The sequence below is a fragment of the Myzus persicae genome, unplaced genomic scaffold (genome assembly GCF_001856785.1).
Source record: "Myzus persicae strain clone G006 unplaced genomic scaffold, MPER_G0061.0, whole genome shotgun sequence".
NCBI classification, from domain to species: Eukaryota; Metazoa; Arthropoda; class Insecta; order Hemiptera; family Aphididae; genus Myzus; species Myzus persicae.
The window spans coordinates 263,962-283,951 of record NW_019103933.1 but is presented as its reverse complement, the minus strand read 5'-3'; the positions used below and the strand labels follow the sequence as shown (position 1 = coordinate 283,951).

The following is a 19,990-nucleotide window of genomic DNA, read 5'->3' as shown; positions in this document are numbered from 1 at the left end:
AAAACTAAATTTTAAAGCATTTGAATCCAGAAAATAACCTAACGTCAAATTAAAATTGTTTTCTTAATACAAATTGATACGTATTTTAAACGATAGGTTTCTTTATAGTTTATAGGTATTTTTATATAAAAGGTTTGTCAAATTGTACAATGATAATTTTTAGTCACATACATTATTATTTTTATTGAAATTAATATCAATTTAATATATTGACTGTTAATGTTTTTATGTCAGTTTAACAACATTTTTAATATTCACATTTAAAATCTATTTTATAATATAAAATTAAAATTTTTAATTAAAAACATTATTTCAAAAAATATTTTATTACCTTAATGGATTTATGTATTTAACAATGAAATTGAAATCGATCAATTATAATAAAAAGCAAAAATATTTTGTTTATACTTTTTTAAATACATTTGTAAAATTTTTGAAATGAAATGAATAATGTTAATAATGTTTTGTTAGATACCACAAATCATTAAATAAAGTTATTATATTACAGATTAATATTCATAGTCAACACAGGCTATTTATATAAAACTATAAAATGTTGTCAAGTACATAATATAATATAATGATTATAATATATTTAGAATAATTTTTTTCTGAATAAAGTATTAAGTAATTTTTGTTAAAGAAAAAAATAATTATAATTAAATTTTCTAAAGGATACATAAAAGAAAATAATAAAACTTTAGTATTAATAATAGAACTCTGATAGCACTCTAGAGATATTTCTGCTAAGTAAAAAAACACCAAGTAAAACATTATAATGTAAAGCTTAAAAAAAAGAATTCGTTTTAATGAAGTTTTGAAATAAAATTACTTTTAAAATTGCAATTATAATATTTCCTTATTTCCTCTCCTTTTTTTTTTTTTAGAAGAATTACGCCGATGTCAAGTTAGTATTATTTATTATTATTTTTATTATTATTATTATTACTTGTCGAAAAAGATAATCTACTCCTGCGTGTAGCGAAAATGCCTAATCAAGACGCCGTCTAACCACACATTCGAAAATAATTTTGTCCCATCAGTTGTTATTATATCAATGGAGTTTTGAAGATATCTGACAGCCTCGTGGTTTCTCGAATACGCTCAAATTCGGTATCCAATATTTTCTGTCAGAAATTTCGATACAAATTTCAAGTTCATAAGACATATAAGAATTCACTTCGATACATACATTGCGAAAATAATAACGTATATCTTATTTCACACATTTTTGAAGTGAAAATAATATAATACCATATTACCATGTATACTTAACCTATCCAAAAAACGTTTCGGCCAATCTCTGGCCATTTATTATAGATTATTGTAATATTATATCATAGCTTATTGTGTAAGTTTTTTTTTATAAAAGTGTAATATATTTCAATATCAATATCATATAGGCCGAATGGCGATTTGCTATAAATAAAGTGTAATTTGTTAACTATTAATTACTATACTTTTTTTTTTAATTTTCTGCAACTTTATTTTCGTTTTTTCTCGTTCGTTTAAATATTTGGACCGCTTTAACAATTTAATGAATATAATTTACTTATTATATATTTATTTTAACTAAACGTTGAGTGTATAAAGTGTTTAATACATTTATAGTTTAAAAAAAATGATATATTACGAATTTTATAACCATTACTGCAAGCCAAACATATAAACGTATTAAAAGTAGAAAGATTTATACATGATAATAAAATTACTTTGACTTGGATGTTATCGCACTTCAAAGCAAAACTAAATCGCCTCACAATGGCTCTAATTTATTATTTCATGTTGGCTATTAAATTCAATATAATATATATATATATATCATTTGGCCATTATATAATGATTTCATATGTGCACGACTGAACAATATATTTATATTTATCTACATAACATTATAAATACAAACCATTTTAGTCAATCGATTTTATATTAATCTCGTATAAAACGAGAACATAGTTTAATATTGAAAATAACATTATAACCTTAAATTATATGGTTTAATAATTATACACGGGTAAAATTATGTAAGATATAGTTGAACATTTTGAAAATTTTGTAAAAAAAAAATAGAATATAGAAAACATTCTTAATTATTGCGGTACAAAAATTGTACGTGCAATGAACTCTCACAGTTTACATGCATATCAAATGTAGGAACATTATAGCATATAATAATATATTGTATACATATAATTGTAAAATGTAATATTATCATTACTACTTTGAAATAGATTAGAATTTTAATAAAAATCAAGCAACCATATAATAGCAAAAACTGAATCCTAAATAAAACTACTATAACTTATAAGTGTACTACCAAACTACCACATAATTCATATTTAAAAAAAGACTGTAACCATTGTTCCTCAGTTGTAAAAAAAAAGTAAACTACCCGGGTCATTAAATATCCATATTTTTATAATGTAATAGGTATTTTATTAACGAAATAAGTTATCTTGCATAAAAAAACATATTGTCAACATAATGAAATATTTACATTTTTATCATATTATAGCCTTCCATTTAGAACATAAAATGAACATTGTACACGAATTATTATGAGAAAAAACAAAATGTATTGAAGTTGTACACTTTTCTCTATTCAAAACAAGGTAATTCACAATGTGTATAATAATACAACAATACCTTAGTGAAATTGACAGATCCGATGTACATAAATAAATTGATAAAAAAGCATCCATAGATATAGGTAGGTATAACTGAACGATTAAGTTGTAAACTAGATAAAATATTTGTAAACATTTATGAGTTTTGACACCCATCATTTTCAGAAAAGTGTCAATGATTTTAATAATTTCAATATCATAGAAAACAAATTTTCTAACAATCCATGATTTAATGACCTAATATGGTGCTTAAGTTGTCGGTGCTTCTAAATTTAATAGCTAAATGTGTTTTGGAAAGAAAAGAACCCATTAGTAACTTGTCCAAAGTTTAACCTTACTTACACATACACACATACAAGCACACGCCACACATATTATATATAGAATACACACAAGTCTAAAGTGCACAATACATTTTCTCATGAAATATAAAGGAATGGTAAAACTAAGACGTTGGAAATGTGTTCAGCGTGAGTTGCGTCACAATTCACTGACATGATAAATAATATATATATTTGAAACCATTTCTTCTTCGGAAATAATCGATTAAAATGAAAACCGTGCTTGAAAAAAAATGTATCCAATCGTCTGAATCGTTAATTAATATTACAATAATGTTTTTATACAGTCATATCATATAAGTAGTCGATTACGCATTAACCACCGTCGTATATACATGCTAGTGTTCGTTAATTTAAACGAATGTGCAAGACTTCAAAGAAAATGGTAAAATTAATAAACTTATAGATAGGTACACGGTAAGGGGTTAAATAAAATATCAAAATTAAATTATTCCGTTAGTGTATAATATTATCTTATGTATTTATATAATCCTTAAACTGTTTAAATCTGTACACGAATTACTTTTTTATAAATCGAATTTCGACAAAACCATTAAAAAAAAAACTATACATGGCTACCTTTATATTATTATAATAAAGCTAAGGCATCGTATAATATATGGTGTCACCCGCCTCCATTTATTGTATTTCACGACTTTATCGCTATCGACGTAGGAACCATAATTTATTATTTTGTATACATACCTCCATAGGCAATCCATCGCATCTTGTACTTAACAATATGTAGCTATAAACAAACATGTGCCATGTGCCTAAGCTCATAATATATTATAATATGCTAAACTACTAAACGAAACTGCAGCGCGTAAGAAATACCATCTACGTATTTCCTCCCTCGATCGGCACAGGAAATTTGAAGCGATATAAACTAGATCGAGAATCGGAGGCGTCGTACTTTCTCTTACACCATAGTTTTCAGATGCCAAAGCACGACCCGTCTCATTCACAAACAAAACCCACGAGTCGCAAACACTTCCGTCAAACATACTATGTATTAGGAATTTAGGTATAATATCTATGCGTATATTATACACAAAAGTGAACGTTAAGTACGTACCTAGTTAAAAAATTAATTTTTTTATACACTTTTTGACTTCACTAGTTTGTTCATTTTCTGATTCACTTAACGAGGGGTAATAAAACAGTCCTATTTTAGCAACACTTCAATTTTTGCAGTTACCTTAAAAATAATAATTTAAACTAAAATCATATTCATACATATAATTTATTACTATATTACAACTAACTAATTAATTACTATTTTGTTCAATCACGCCCGGGCACAATTATTGTATTTTTAATTTGTCACAAATCACTTAATAATAAATATTCTTTGATAGTAAGTAATTCAGTCGACACAAACGTTAGTAATTTCCTGAGCCACTACGACTAGTATGTAATAAGAAACGTCGTAAGAATAAGTTTTTAACAATAAACATTTAGTTGATATTCTAAAAAATTAATGTGTCTCTATCACTATAATATGTATGTGGCTCGAGAGATAATTTAAAAAAAAATCAAACCAAGTTAAGTGAGTACTTTTCTCTATATTGGGTACCTAACTTTAGACTTTTAGAGTTAAATACATCTTTTGAATTTGTTGAGATTGTTTACTATTGACGTATAGTTTAACGTTGACTTAGCTCAACTAACTCAAGGTAATTTTTTTGGTTAACTGGCTAGCCTTTGACAGTAGGTACTATACGTCTATACATATGTATGTGGTATGCGTGTATACATTAATATTATAATATAAATACACTTTAACGGAATATCACTTTTGCAGAGTCAATAAAAACAACGCCAACCACTCGGGATTTGCGTTGCAAACGAATCCCTCAACGCTCGGTCTGAATTTTACAGGCATATTTGTCACATCGACTGATTTAGAAAACGCGAAGACGGTAAAATAAAAATAAATTCACGAGACAGCGGCGAGTTGTTGATATTATTATTAATATACTGTTTAAGTATCAGTGTAACCAGGGCCGGCGAAAGCTATGGGCGACCTGGGTGACTGCCCAGGGCGCCAGCACTTAAGGGGCGCCAAACTGAAAATTATTTTTATTTAAATTATCTTTTAATAGGCATTGAGTATTGATAATCTGTACAATTTAAAATATTAATTATCTAATGTCGTTTTAATTGAAGATGCATTTGCAATTGTTTCATATTTGTATAATGTAAGAATAAAACAGTGTACATCGATATTCGATACCTCTGGTTTTTATGTAAAAATTATGCGTGGAACTATGGATCACGGAAGCATACCACCGCATTTGTGTGGGTCAATAAAATATATAGATGGTCGTAATAATTATTTTCATATTATATTCAGCGATTTATAAATAAATTCATAAAACTAGACGATTACATCTAGATTTGTCAGAAAAACCGCGGCGGTAAAACCCATTCGGACCTTACGGCGAAAATAACGCAGTCTAGTGTAAATCAAAAAGACACAATTATCTGACACACACAATTATTAAATATTATTAAATTATTATAAATTTTATTGTTTTCGAATTAATTGTTTTTAAAGTTATGATACATACTAATTTTATTTAACTTATTATTAAAAAACTTAATTTTACTACTACTCAAACTAGGCGGGGGGAGGGGCTTGTTAAGGGCGCCAAAACATGGTTTCGCCCAGGGCTCCACTACTTCTTGCGCCGGCCCTGAGTGTAACACGTATTATAACACTACTGCAGTAATGTTTGTAATTATTATCATTATCAATCGTTGTAATATATTTCGACTTAAACGCGATCGCACTGTATGGGTTAAGTATACCTACAATAATTAAAAAAATGTATACATTTTATGAAATCGAACCACATGGGAGTAACGAAGAAAAAAATAGAATAGAAAAGTTAAAAATAAAATCATTTAAATATACAATTAGTTGATAAATCCGATACGCAGATGCTTTACATGTAATATAAAAATAATCAGATTTTAACTTGAAACTTTTTGACTTTTTAATCAACATTTTCTTTAACTAGTCACCATTCAATAAACTTCTCGGTTGTTTCTTCTAATTCGTTGAAATAGTTAGCCGTAGATACATTACAAACTCGTATTTTGAATAAAATCAATTATGTGTTAAAATAAAACATACAAGCTACGTACACAGGTACATATTTAAATCCATTTTCTGGATAATTGTTGTTTATAAATTCGATTTCTAGATGATTAAATTAGAATTTACCATGCGAGTGAATGCAGAGCTGGTTTTTAAATTAAATATGCTTTTCAAACCCCAACAAAAGTTATAATAAGTGTATGTACCTACCTACGTACTCACTAAATCTTTTAGTAGGCAATGGGAAATGTAATCGTGCATTTATGCATAAGTAATTAAACAGAAATATCACGAGCAAACGTACATAGCAATCATTGAATGATTCTACTATGCAACCATAATTGAATGACAGGTACATATTAATAATGTTTTATTATTCGTGCACAAATAATATTGATTATGCATTGATTTATATCATTGACCCAACCTAAACCAACACATAACGATTAATGGCCGATTCGCATAAACGTGCAATATTATAGCCAGCTAGTATAGAATAGAAAAAAAATTAACCTTTACTCAAGCAAATAAAAATAAACCTACTACAAAAGATTAGACATTTATTATTATTATTAAATTTGTGTAATGCACGAAATATAATAATTGTTTGTATGATACCAAAATGAAATGAGAATAAAAGTATAAATATGCATAAAATATAATATATTATAGGTTTTCAAATTGACACCCTGTACGCACAATCATCTACTATTATGATTTTACAAACCCAACCTAACCTATTAACTGTCTTATATTTTTTTTATTATTCGACGAGTTGCTACAGTTGATTTCATTTTTAAAAAACTGGTCTGAATTTAAGGCGAAAGTTTTTATAAGTATTGAATTTACTAGCATACTTATTACACACATATATGATAAATTATAATATACATATTTGTTTTCTTAATTCTTGGTGTATGAAAACATATTTTATTACAATATGGTATAATGTAATGGTATTTATTAATACCGGTGTATGAAAACATATTTTATTACAATATGGTATAATGTAATGGTATTTATTAATACCGAACAAATTTAATTACAATTTTCTTACCACTTTATACCTAACTGATCCTTTGTACACTGTTTACGTGTTTATATTATTATTTTGTAAACTCCGAAATACAGTTTGTTCGTTTTGTACAAATTGTTTCGTTTCAACGCCGGTCGTCCGTTGTTGGTAATTGATATGTTTCAATTTTCACTTTTATTCACTACTAACCGAGTCACGGTACCTAATAATATTCAGCAGGTACCAAGGTATTGTATTATGATCACGGCATTATGGAACCATTAAACGGGAGAGTGCTGTACATTTTAAACACGGCGATGTCCTTATTTCCTTAATGCACTCTACATTACACAACCAACACTAAAAATTCATTTATTCATCACACACTCTTCGCACAGTTACGGCCGTGTATAATAATATTATATAACACGCGTTGTGTACCCATTTGCCTACCTGCCTACTTTATTCAACACGTATGTTTGTTCACCGCCGGGCGAATTAATTTCCGTGTCGGATTTTCCTACACGATGTGGACTTTTTTCCTTTCTATTCGGCCCGTATACCGCCTAATACAGTTTTATTATACGGCAGCTTTACTCAATTGTGCTTTATGGATGCAATATTTACGCGTAATATCATGCGGTGATAAAAAATAAATGGTAAGCGCTATTTTTCCTCATAATATAATAAAATATTTTATTTGGGCGGACCACTGCTGCTGCTGCTGCTGCGGTGGTCTTCCCGCATTTCTTTTTATATATTATATATACCTGTATAGTCAACTCGGAAATTTTTCTTTTTTGGCCATTTCAATATTATTATGCTTCGCTCATTTTATACCCAACCGTTTTAATCAGAAACTCGCTTGAACGCCGCCGAATCCATTTGTAAAATAGTCAATAGATTCGTACGAAATAATATAACCAAATGCATTCATTCGACAAAAAACGGTATGAATGAATGGTTTGAATGAACTTTCGTACAGTAACCGTACATCAAACGAAAATGTATAATTAATTTCGTTTAAAAAATAACTGTCATAAAAAAAGAGAATTCGAAGTGCTCATAATTATACGTCTGCAAATGAGTACAATAATTATTGTTAAGTGAATATGTATAGATAAACTCTCCAAAGATTTTTTTTATAACAATTTTATAATAGTGATTAGTACCTACGCCTGTTTTCTATAATATTATCGTAAACAAAATTTAAAAGCGAATATTATTGTGCAGTAGTCAGAAGCAAGAGCTGTGTAGGTACAAACCGTTGTCTCGTATTTAATATTATTTTTCGAGCGAACGTTGTGCAAACATTACGTTAACGCATTTTTTGTATTTGTGCAGAATAATAATAATTAATAATCAATTTCTCATTATTGACTCGGAAAAGTAATACACAGAGTTGACCAGTCTGTCATATCGTGTATAAACTTAAGGCTAGAAAACATAACCATGTAAGCCTATTGTTCGAATCGAAATATGTTCAAGTTTAATCTAATAGAACATTAGAAGCTATAACAGCTGAAACAGCTACAACATTAATATACACGTAGAATTGCGTGCTATTGTGTACTATTGTGTTGTATAAAATGTATAATTTACGCCCTCCGAGTTCGGGGCATCATTCATAAATATATTATAAAATTGATATTCGCTTGCAACTGTCCAATGAGTTAAATATGTATAATAATATAATCTCGATCAATAATCGGTAGAAAACATGTATGCAGTCGAATTTATCGCGAACACACGTTTATTGTAAAACCGCAGAATCTTTATTCGATTCTTTAAATTTCGTGCTCAAATGAAATACAATATAATATTATACATTTTAACTACAGTTAACTTTAGTAAGAGAAAAATAAAGAAACATGTGATCTACCGTGTATTCGTCGTCATCACCTGTCGGCCACAACACGATATTATATTTCAAGCTTATTACTACCTGTATTGAGCTTATCCAATCGATCACCAAGGTAACCCTCCGGCTATTTGATGTGCATTACCTATATACCTGTATAATAATAATAATAATATGCGAGTTGATTTGACGTGCTGCCATTAAGCTATTTAAAAGGGCGTTTTGTAAACGAATATATTATTGAATCAATAATCGTCGACTATTAATTGCATCCATCACATGACCTATGACGTTATTTCTGACAATCGCCGAGCACTGAAATAATAATAATAATATTAAATAATATTAATTACCTATTAGATATTACAAACAAGGTTTTTCGTCGCGACATTAGTGCATTGGCATGACGGCTATTACGTAATATTATAATATAACGTGCGATTATTGGCGGACGAAACGCAAATATCAGATGGTCCACGCTGTTAAATCCTTTGGCACTGACACGAATAATATAGGCCGGCGGACGTCGGCGATGTCCGCAATAAATTATCCAGTCTATTTAGACCGACTGCGAAACGGTATACCGTCCCTAGCGTATTCGTGTATATATTATATTGATAGGCACTATAAACTATATACACGGGATTAACCCACACATACACACACGCATCTAACATAGATATATATTTGCCCCATAGAACAGTTGGATTGTGAAACTTTTTTCGCTTCTCGTCGTATTTTTATCGTGTGTTTTATATTTTATTTTTTTATTTTTTTCCCCACAGGTAATGGATACATCGAAGGCACCGAGCTGGACGGCTTTCTCAGAGAATTTGTCTCCAGTGCTAATACCGCGGACGTCAGCCCAGAGGTAAATTGCGCTCACTCACACGCACACACGCACACACCGCATTTATACGTATACTAACTACCAACTAGATGTAGGCTGCATATACAGCTGCTACTTGTCATTTAGGTCCTTTTTCTTTTTAAATAATATATACGTATAAAAAAAAAAACGTTAATAAAAGTTGAGACAGGCCAACACTACCGGGGCAATCGAAATTACTTTAACGTTCTTTTCTATTATTGTTGGTCTACGACAGATAATAAGCCTGTCTCTTCGGCTAGCTAAAATAACACCAGAAAGTGTAAGAAAAATAAAGAAATAAAAACAGTAACATTCACAGTTGACTAAATGTAGTTCACAATTGCAATAACGAAAAAAATAATAATCTCTTTTTGGATGGTAATTGTTATGACTAAAACCATAAAAGTGACGTAAAATATGTTTGAGTACCACCACGATTTTTGGTGCACAATATCATTATTACAAATATTGTAGTCAGTAACGAGTAATATAAGCTCTACGGTTAATACAGTATAGGTACATCAAATTTTTAAAACCCACAAATTCAATGAAATATATATTAATTGTCACTACCTGTTATATGAGACATGATCAATATAATATAATGATTTGTCGTAACTAATAAAAATAAAACTGATCAAAATTAATCATGGTTTATGATTCAATTTCACTTACTATAGTTGTTTTCATAGTCAAATTTAATTTGCTTTAACATAAATATTGCATCATCGCATGCCCAATGAGAAATGAATATTTATCTATTCAAATTTATCATTATTAAATGTTAAATGTAATATTCTTAAATTTTGATCATCTGTTAACTAGAGTTGTTTTTTTTTGCACAACCTTGATTAGTGATTATGGTGTCGTCGTGTTGGTTTTATTTTTTTATTTTGGATTTAAGTTAAAAACAGATCTGTCGATGTCTTTATAATATAATAGTCATGATATTAGAATAAAAATTCCAATTAAATGGAAAAAGGTCTAAAGGTAAAAAATAACATTTCTGAATTATAAGAGTCCAGCATATCCTAAGAAATTTAAAAGTTTATTTGACTATAATTGAACATATATCAACTCTTTGTACACTATAATAGTGGACCTGGTTCTGATGAGCGATTGCTTTAAACGATCGCTTGTGTTATAACCACTGATGTAAATTAATGGTTTCGTGATGGATTTTTTTTTGCCCTGAAAATTGTTCACAAGTAGGTATATGTTATAAATTATAAAAGGAAATAATTATTTTTAGCCACTGTTTGTAGTTAATTAATAACAATATTGAGTTTTAATAACGAAAAAAAATAAGTAATTGTATAGGTAAATTATGAACTAAATATTTTAAATAATTTTTTTATCAGCATTTTCTACCGTTTAATTATTAAATTATGGTAGAGAAAAAATAAAACAATGTCGTCGTATATTTCCGTGTCTATAGCTCATTTCATTTTATATTATTTCAATTTTAAATATCAAAATGAATATAAACGTCATCTTTTATTTTAGTTTTAATTGCAATTAATTTAAAATGATAGACTTAAAGTTTTCTTTATGAGCACTTAAAAGCCAACCAAGTAAAACCGTTTTTTCTCCGAGTACGATTGTTTATCACCAGTCATCACTTTTAAATACAAAATAACAGAAAATGCATATTATCACGTCTTTTTTCACACCAACTTAAATATTTCATTTTTCAAACTGTTCTAATATAATATTATTTATAAGGTATCTACGTAAAATATCAAAACTGTTAATGAAAAACAACTAAAATCTCGTCATTAATAATTGCCACTTACAAAACATCGAGTACCGCATAAATCGTGGATATATAATGTATTATCGCCATGACGTGTCCTAACATAAAGTTTTTGGAAAATTTAAAAATTAACAATATATATATATAACACCTGACGTTTAAAAATTTAAAGGGTATAGGAAACACCGTCACAAGTATCGTCCTACGTGCACCATGTCCATATTGACCCATTGTTCGCCTCTCAACCGGAACATCCATCCGCCGTTCAAAAGGTCATTTTCGTTTCCTTTTTCCGTCCATCCGTATTGTTCGTGCTTTGAACGCTCTCGAAATTGCCCATGTAAAGTGTTAAAAATTAATTTTGGCCCGTGACAGACCGTTTTATTATACCGTAAGACGGGTCGTGCAGGGTAGGACGCAAAACGATTTCGTTTATTTTTACGCTTACCAACCTTTTTCGTAGTAACACGCAACAATATTCCGCTCCTTAATACCATTAAAGGTATGTATGGGATGGGGGAAAATGACTTTTCGCCGGAAGATAAAATTAAAAATAAAAATACTGCGGTAAAAAGATCGATGGCTGCTATGACCGCGTGTCGACAATGATTCATCATCAAGTTTCTTTAAAGCAAGTCAGTGATTTTCGGACAGCCAATAAGGTTTTTATCTCAACTCGCATTTCTTAAAAGGATAATAATTTACTTCAAAAAACTGTATTTAATATACTCGTATATATATATATCTGGTCTTACCTATTTTTTTAAGTTCTCGACATTAACAATTTCGTTTTTCGGTTTTCAACGTAATATATACAATGTACATAATATGTCTTAAGTATAAGTTTTTTTTTTAAAGTAAATTTACTGTCGTTTATGATTTCTGTCACTCTGATAGAGTTTTACATCAATAAATAAAGTAACTGATGGTGATTTAAAGACGTTTAGTCAAAGATTCATTTTTGATTTTCGGCGGGTTCTTAAATATATATTACAAAGTCACTTACTAATATTACTACACAGCGTATAATTTTTTTTTTCGGTATAAAATATATGCAGTAGGTACAGATATTTTATCTTTTCTTACCAACAGTATCCTCGAGTATACATTATGGAATCTGCTTTAGCACGGATTTATCAAACAACCACCGACAGTTAACCTTCGATCATGCTCGATTAAATTCAAATGGTTAGAATATTTCATATGTATTTTGATGAACGGTTTGAGCTCACAAAACAATATTTTCAAGCGAAAGCTGAAAATACATTATCAAAAATATTGTACAACAAAATATGTCTATAACCTTCATCTATAATACTCAATCTTATCGCAAAGCAATCAATAACAATGTCGAAAACACTAAAAACGTGACACTAAACATTATGTAGGTGTGCATAAAAACATAGCAAACATAATGTATGATAAGTTACAATTGAAAATATTTAATATACGATTTTCAAAATAACTCTATAACAACTATCTTACAATTTATTTTCCAGCAAAAACTTAAAATGAACCAACACTAATATTATGTAAATTAAAATCACACTATGGGTGTATGGGACTAAATGAACTCATTAATGCATAATACAATATTATAATAAGTGTATTCCCTCCACATTATTGTATTATTATTATAAAATTAAAATTGAAATGCAAATTTCGGCCGTCATATTTAATTGAGTTATTATATTAAACATAATAGAATCCTTCTACATATAGAATAAATTTTAATTTTGTGAAATCATAACTATTAACAAGCAAGAAATTATTTAGTAATTTACTTCAATAATAGTATAGTCGTACAATGTACGCACTGTACGTATGGAATATTATTATTTATTTAACATTAAAATCATAATGTAAAAACGTTTCGATTTAAACTGATGTACGAAACATTTATAACAGTATCGTTTTAAAAATAATAAAAATAATTGACTTGTATTTATTTTTGCGTATCTGCCTCACGTAAAATATTTAAAATTAATCTTGATGAAAAAAATAAAATGTCTCACTGAAAGTTTCAGTACTTATAATATACATTTTTGTTCGATGTATGTTTAAACAAAAAACAAATACAATATAAATGTACCAGCACTTAACTTAAAATAACATTCTTGTAGCTACCTACTATTTTTAGTATAATACATTTAATGTATTTTTTTGTATTTTCAATCATATGGAAAATATTTATCCTTTATAAATGATATTATAATTATTTGAAATTTCCAAATGGGCTTTATATATTGAGATATATACTTTATATGTATATTGCTTAATATAATATCAATATTACTTATAAATAAGTACAATGAATACTTTTTTTTTTTACTTCATATTATTTATTATACAATCTTTAAATATGAAGATTTAAAAATTCTATTTTGAATATAACATAAAAGCTTAGAGAAAAAATTCAAATGTAATGTCACAAATGTATTATTAAACAATTGAATATGACTCTTATAGGCGGTTTCGGATGCCATGTTGGTGGAGCTCAAGCAGTGTTTCATGGAGGCCTATGACGACAATCAAGATGGGAAAATTGACATCCGTGAAGTAATGAATTATTGTTGATAGGTGAAATCGCTATTTTGGCGAACACCATTCTCCTACGCCTATCTTAGTCCGGGTGATTAATCGTTATAATATTTTACAGCTTGCTCAACTTTTGCCCATGGAAGAGAACTTTCTACTTCTATTCAGATTCGATAATCCATTAGACTCCAGTGTCGAGTTCATGAAGGTATAAGTTATACATTCCTATTTGCTTAAATAATTAACACATAAGTTCTCAAGTCCAACGTTCGTATTATAAGTTCATAAAATATTTATCATCAATTCATGCCTGTTCTAGATATGGAGGGAATACGACACTGACGGCAGTGGATATATCGAAGCCGACGAGCTTAAGGTAAATACTAACGACATAATATATTATAATGTATAAAGTACTCACTGTTTACAAAATATACTAGGACAGATCAAACAATTATGAAACGAATAGATATATTTAGTTGGTTTATTTTAATGGTATGTGTTTGAAAATTGAATTAGAGGATTACAATAGAGAATTAATTTGGTCTCTAAGCGTTATCCAATGCTAATAGTTTTGTTCGAGATAATATCATGAACTATGAATATGTATTATAGCCACCTATATAATCATTGTTTAAAATGAATCACTACATTTTTTTTTCATAATGTCTAATATTAGACAGCTAGTATATTTATACTCTTATTATATATAATAGTGTTATCATCAACAACTACTCCATACAATTTTAATTTGGATTATATATTAAGATTTCGAAAAATTATCTGCTAAACAGTTATAAGAAAAATGTAAAGATTCTTGTCAGAGAAACGGAAGTTTATATTGCCAGAGGACAATCTTTTAATGGTATAATAAATCTAATTATTAGAAAATATGGCCCTTAATTTATCCACTTCAAAATTCTGAAAATCAGAATTTGAATAAATGTATTATTAATGAAAATAGGAGTGAGATCGGGGGTGCTTAGTAAATCACTTTGTATATATTATATTTAAAATTACTAATATAATAAATAGTAAGTATGTATTATACCTATATATTATACATATATATATATATTTTTTAAATTAATTCATCTTATACACAAATTGTATCTTTTGAAACACAATTAACATACTTACTTTAATTATTACAACATTTATGAACTTTTAATTAAAATAAATCTCTAGGCTCCAGTTGAGATCGTTATTACTCCTTTGGCGACTGCAGTCGTAAATTAATTTATGCGCTTATAGAACTGAAATAGAACAATGTTAATAATATTGATGAGTAATAAAACAAATGTGTTTTAAAATTATCTTAAGCCGAATCGAACCTTCACAACGCCGATTGCACAAGAATTATAATATATTGTTTTATAGTACAAATCTCGGTGGATATGGTAAATAGAGTGACTGATTTTTACTTAATACCTTACGTATTCAAATATACCTACATGCTTATGAAACAAAAATATTGATTTGATACTTGATTTGTTTATTTAATAGCGTGTAAACAATAGTTTTGAGTCGTTTTTCGATTTTGAGACAACGTTGAATGTTTTAAAGTATACTAATCCACATTATGCTAATCTCGACAAAACTAGGCGTCTTATCGTTATGTAGAAATATTTATTTTACGCATATTCTAATTCTGTTAAAATATTTAAGCCAACACAACGGAATTCCGAGTAAAATAACTGGGATTATTCTCACGTCCACGTGGAATTTCAATTGTAATTATTATACACACCTCCCTACAAAAATCACAGCTTGGTCGGAAACAACGAGTGGATCAAACTCAAATATAATAATTATAATGAACAAAGTCCATTTAGTTTTGTCTCAAAATCGCTGTACCCACTAATTAATGTCCGACGGAATCTACGAAATAGTCGATTCAAGTCACTATTGTCGTGATCACATGAAAGTTGTCGAGTATCAATAATTATGAGAAACCATTTTAGAGAGGCAGTTTTTAATTTTTCACGAGTTAAATGTGATATCAAAAGCGATTGCCGTAGCAACATGAAAAAGGTACAAAACCCGATCGTACGTGCCCCGTAAATTTCATCGGGTGCGAGCGATAGAACCGACCCTAACCTATATACAGGTATCATCTGTACGTGTACATTATAACATCGAGCACCTCAGATAATAATTACCCAGCTCAATTTATTCTGATTGCATTTGGTAATAAATTACAGTCGACGAATCGGACGGAAACGGTGGTAATTAAACGTTGGCTCGATTTTTTTATTCGTTTCAATTTCGCTATAATGTTGGCAGAAAAAATAACCGGACGTGATGCGAAAACCATGAACACACAATCATCGACAATTTCCCGGATTCATGCTGGGAAATGGTTTTCAGTTATATATTTTTGAAATCTTAATGTAATAATAATTCTTGGCAGTTCGAGAAAACGATTCTGAGCAGACTGTCTGAAATTTCCAGTTAAAACAATGTTGGTTGGCACTTTTAAAAGGTCTCAAAATATTGAAGCGAACATAAAAATAATTTATGAATAAAGTTTTACTATATAGTAAAATAAAAAAAAATTAACACGTCTTTACATTATTATGTATTATATTCAGTTCGAGTCTCTGTAAGTTTATTTTTTTTTGAAAAATAACATGACACAACCAAATTTTTGGGACTTGAAAATATATACAAGTTACTTAAAAATTTTTGAAATATTCTCTTTAATATTAAACATTTGTTTACGTATTAAATACAAGTCTCAGTGCAAATCATATTTTATAAATCCAAAAATTACATCACCCAAATACTCACAAAAATATAAACCTAATATAAATGCATTCCATATTGTTTCAACTTTCAATACCAATTAGCTCAAAACCTTAAATATCATTATTTCAAACTTTACATTTTATTTTTATTTATCTTAGTTTATTACTTAACATTGAGAGTCATTGGAGCTATAAAATATTGATTTATTATGATAATAAATGTACGAGTAATAAAACTCGAAGAGATATATAATCATGTTTACTGGGTAATGCTGTTACTTTTTATACTTTTATAGTAAATAAAATAAAATAAAATAAATATAGATTTGAAAGGTATAATAAACTGGTTTTCATAACTCTACTTCCGCTGAGTAAGACATTATACCGACGACAGTTTATTTTTTTTTTTAGATTTCCGTAGATTATATTAATCGAGTGTAGTAGAACTAAACATTGTATTTTACAACTAAATTGTTAGGTTTTTTACATCTTTTACAGCTTTCAACACTGCTTTATTTTTCTAAATTAATCAATTAATTAAAATTAAAAACCATTCCATACTAAAACATTATCAACAATGTATTTTGTTGTACAAGCTTGTATAATATAATATGGATTAATTTGCCATTAAAAATTCATCGTGCATAATATTATTATACCTTTTTTTTACGCCAGGCATATGTATACAGGAAACTTGTTTTTAATCTAAAAAAAAATGAAAACAAACACTTTAATCAGCTAAATCAATCTTAATTAATGCATCAGGGTTTTAAAAAATATGTAAATTAAGAACTGTGCCAATGTTTTACTTTTTTCTCTAATTTTCACTTAAAATAATCAATTTTTGGAAATTTGAGCCCTTTGAATTTTAAATTATATAATTCGTGATTAAAAAAAACAATGCAGTCAACAAGTTTACAGTGTCACGGAAAATAATGAAATATATGAGTAATAATATTATTGAATATTTACTACAAACAGGTTGGGTTAGTCCTTAGTCGCTTCCAAATTATAATTCAGTTAAACATTCGTTATTTTATGAAGATACTTGTTTCTGTGGTACCTATAAAAAATGCAAATATTGTTTTAATGAATCAACATAAATTATTCATAGAAAACGACCCAAATATTCAAATTACATTAATCAGGACCAAATTAGTATGATTGTCATATCTATTTAATTTTTATAATCGAATGAGCTTATTATACTATATAATTATTACTAATGTTGAGCACAATAATAAGTAATAACTTATAAGTTTAGCTCTAAATATAATTAATGTTCCACAGCTTTTGATTCATTTTAATTTTTGAATATTACAATATTTATAATAATAATTATACCTATATCTATCACACAATTTACACAGTTTAAAAATGTTAGTCAATAAAAAAGTTATATCTCGAGTTAATCAAAATACCCACATATTTTTTTCCCTTTAAGAATTTCTCTCAGGTAAACACGAAAAGTGAACGATTAAAATGTTAAATAAAATAAATAAATCATCCACAGAAACTAATTTGAAATTTTTCTCTGCGTCTGTTAAAAACTTAAAACATTGATAATATTAAATATTATTCGTAGTTATTTTATAAAAAATGTATGAATCTGGAGAACAATTCTTAATTTGATGGCTTAAATTAGGAATATTATTTAAAATTCTTCAGCCTCAGTGTTAAAATAACTATAATTTATTATTGTATTTATTTTACATATTATACTCCAGACTTCATAAATCGAGTACCTTTGTGTGTGTACCTACTAAATGATAATAATTTGAATGATTTAATTTTCATTTGTTCCATTAAAAAATTACCCATGAATTTGTAAAATAATTACACAAAAACAATGATGTAAACAAAGCCAAGATTATATTGTTTACTCGACGTTTGAGAAACATTTATGTAGGGTAAACCAGCGAGGTTGCGGTCTCATTAGCATTCAACTGCTAGCTCTTTGCTTATACGATTTAATGTCTTACATATTAAATTAGTCAGGTAATACGGTTTGCATACAACTTACAATAACAACAACATTTCACAGTAGAAAATTACTGTGATTACATTAAATTTCCATTAATAATAAAAACATTTTATCACTGTCGAACCTCCTGCCAGAACATAACAATGGCCCTTAATAAAAAAAAATAATAATCTTATAATGGCCTACCCATGGGCAATGTGTTTACCCATATTGATTTGTTCATCCCATTGATTCAGCAGCCGACACGGTTCGACAGACGTCTTCTTATTATACCAAACCGTATATTTACGAAACAACTTCACGATATTATATTGTGACCGATACCACAGCATCTTCGACTGTTGATATCGTCACAACACTTCAAATTATCCGTGAAAACTTAGAGACATAGACCTAAATAATTTATATCCACTTAGGTTTAATAGGGATTGTAAGCTTTTTAATCGAACCATCATTTATTTATTGATTTTCATATACCTAGTTTGGATAACATAATATTATAATACCACGGTTCAGTCACATACATTATGATACCAGGCTTGTAAAAAATACTTTTTAAATTTTTATATACACGCGTTAGGCATACATACATCGATTCTATCATTCTAATAGTACTTAAGAATAAATACTGTAATTATAAGCATGTATTTAGAGGAAATTCTAATTTATTAATACAAGAATACCAAGTACATTTTTTTTAAACTTATTTACAATTATTGTATTGCAATGTCACATATACTTGAAGTATCATTTTATACTGAAAATAAATTAATAAACTGATAAATATTCGGTCTATCTGCAATAATACAAAACCACAATGCAAGACATCGGCAACACCTTGAATCACACACACGAATCGAATAGTATGTCAGTGCCTATCGTAGGAGGCTTTCCAGCACATGGCACTAAGTCCGCACATTTTCTGAATTTCATATGGGAGAGGGAAACCCAAATGTAGCTGCACGTGCTTCTCCCGAGCATGGAAGCAATATGACTTGGGTTTTGGGTATATATTTTTGTTTTAATCGGTGAAAGGTCACAGAAACGCACAAGTGCAGTTTTAGTTCTCCGAACCATCTCTACGTGTCGGACAACTCTGTGAATTATTTGACACGTACCTACATCTCAGTGGTCTTAC

The 19,990-nt window shown here is 28.4% G+C and overlaps 1 protein-coding gene across 1 annotated transcript in view; it reads left to right on the top strand.

The window, feature by feature from the left end:
* LOC111036523 (calbindin-32) overlaps window positions 1–19,990 on the top strand; it is a 67,244-nt gene that overhangs the window by 19,256 nt on the left and 27,998 nt on the right. The window contains exons 3-6 of the mRNA XM_022318558.1: window positions 9,739–9,824; window positions 14,050–14,139; window positions 14,240–14,326; window positions 14,438–14,494. Of these exons, the coding sequence (XP_022174250.1) occupies window positions 9,739–9,824; window positions 14,050–14,139; window positions 14,240–14,326; window positions 14,438–14,494 (320 nt within the window). The remainder of the gene's footprint in view (window positions 1–9,738; window positions 9,825–14,049; window positions 14,140–14,239; window positions 14,327–14,437; window positions 14,495–19,990) is intronic.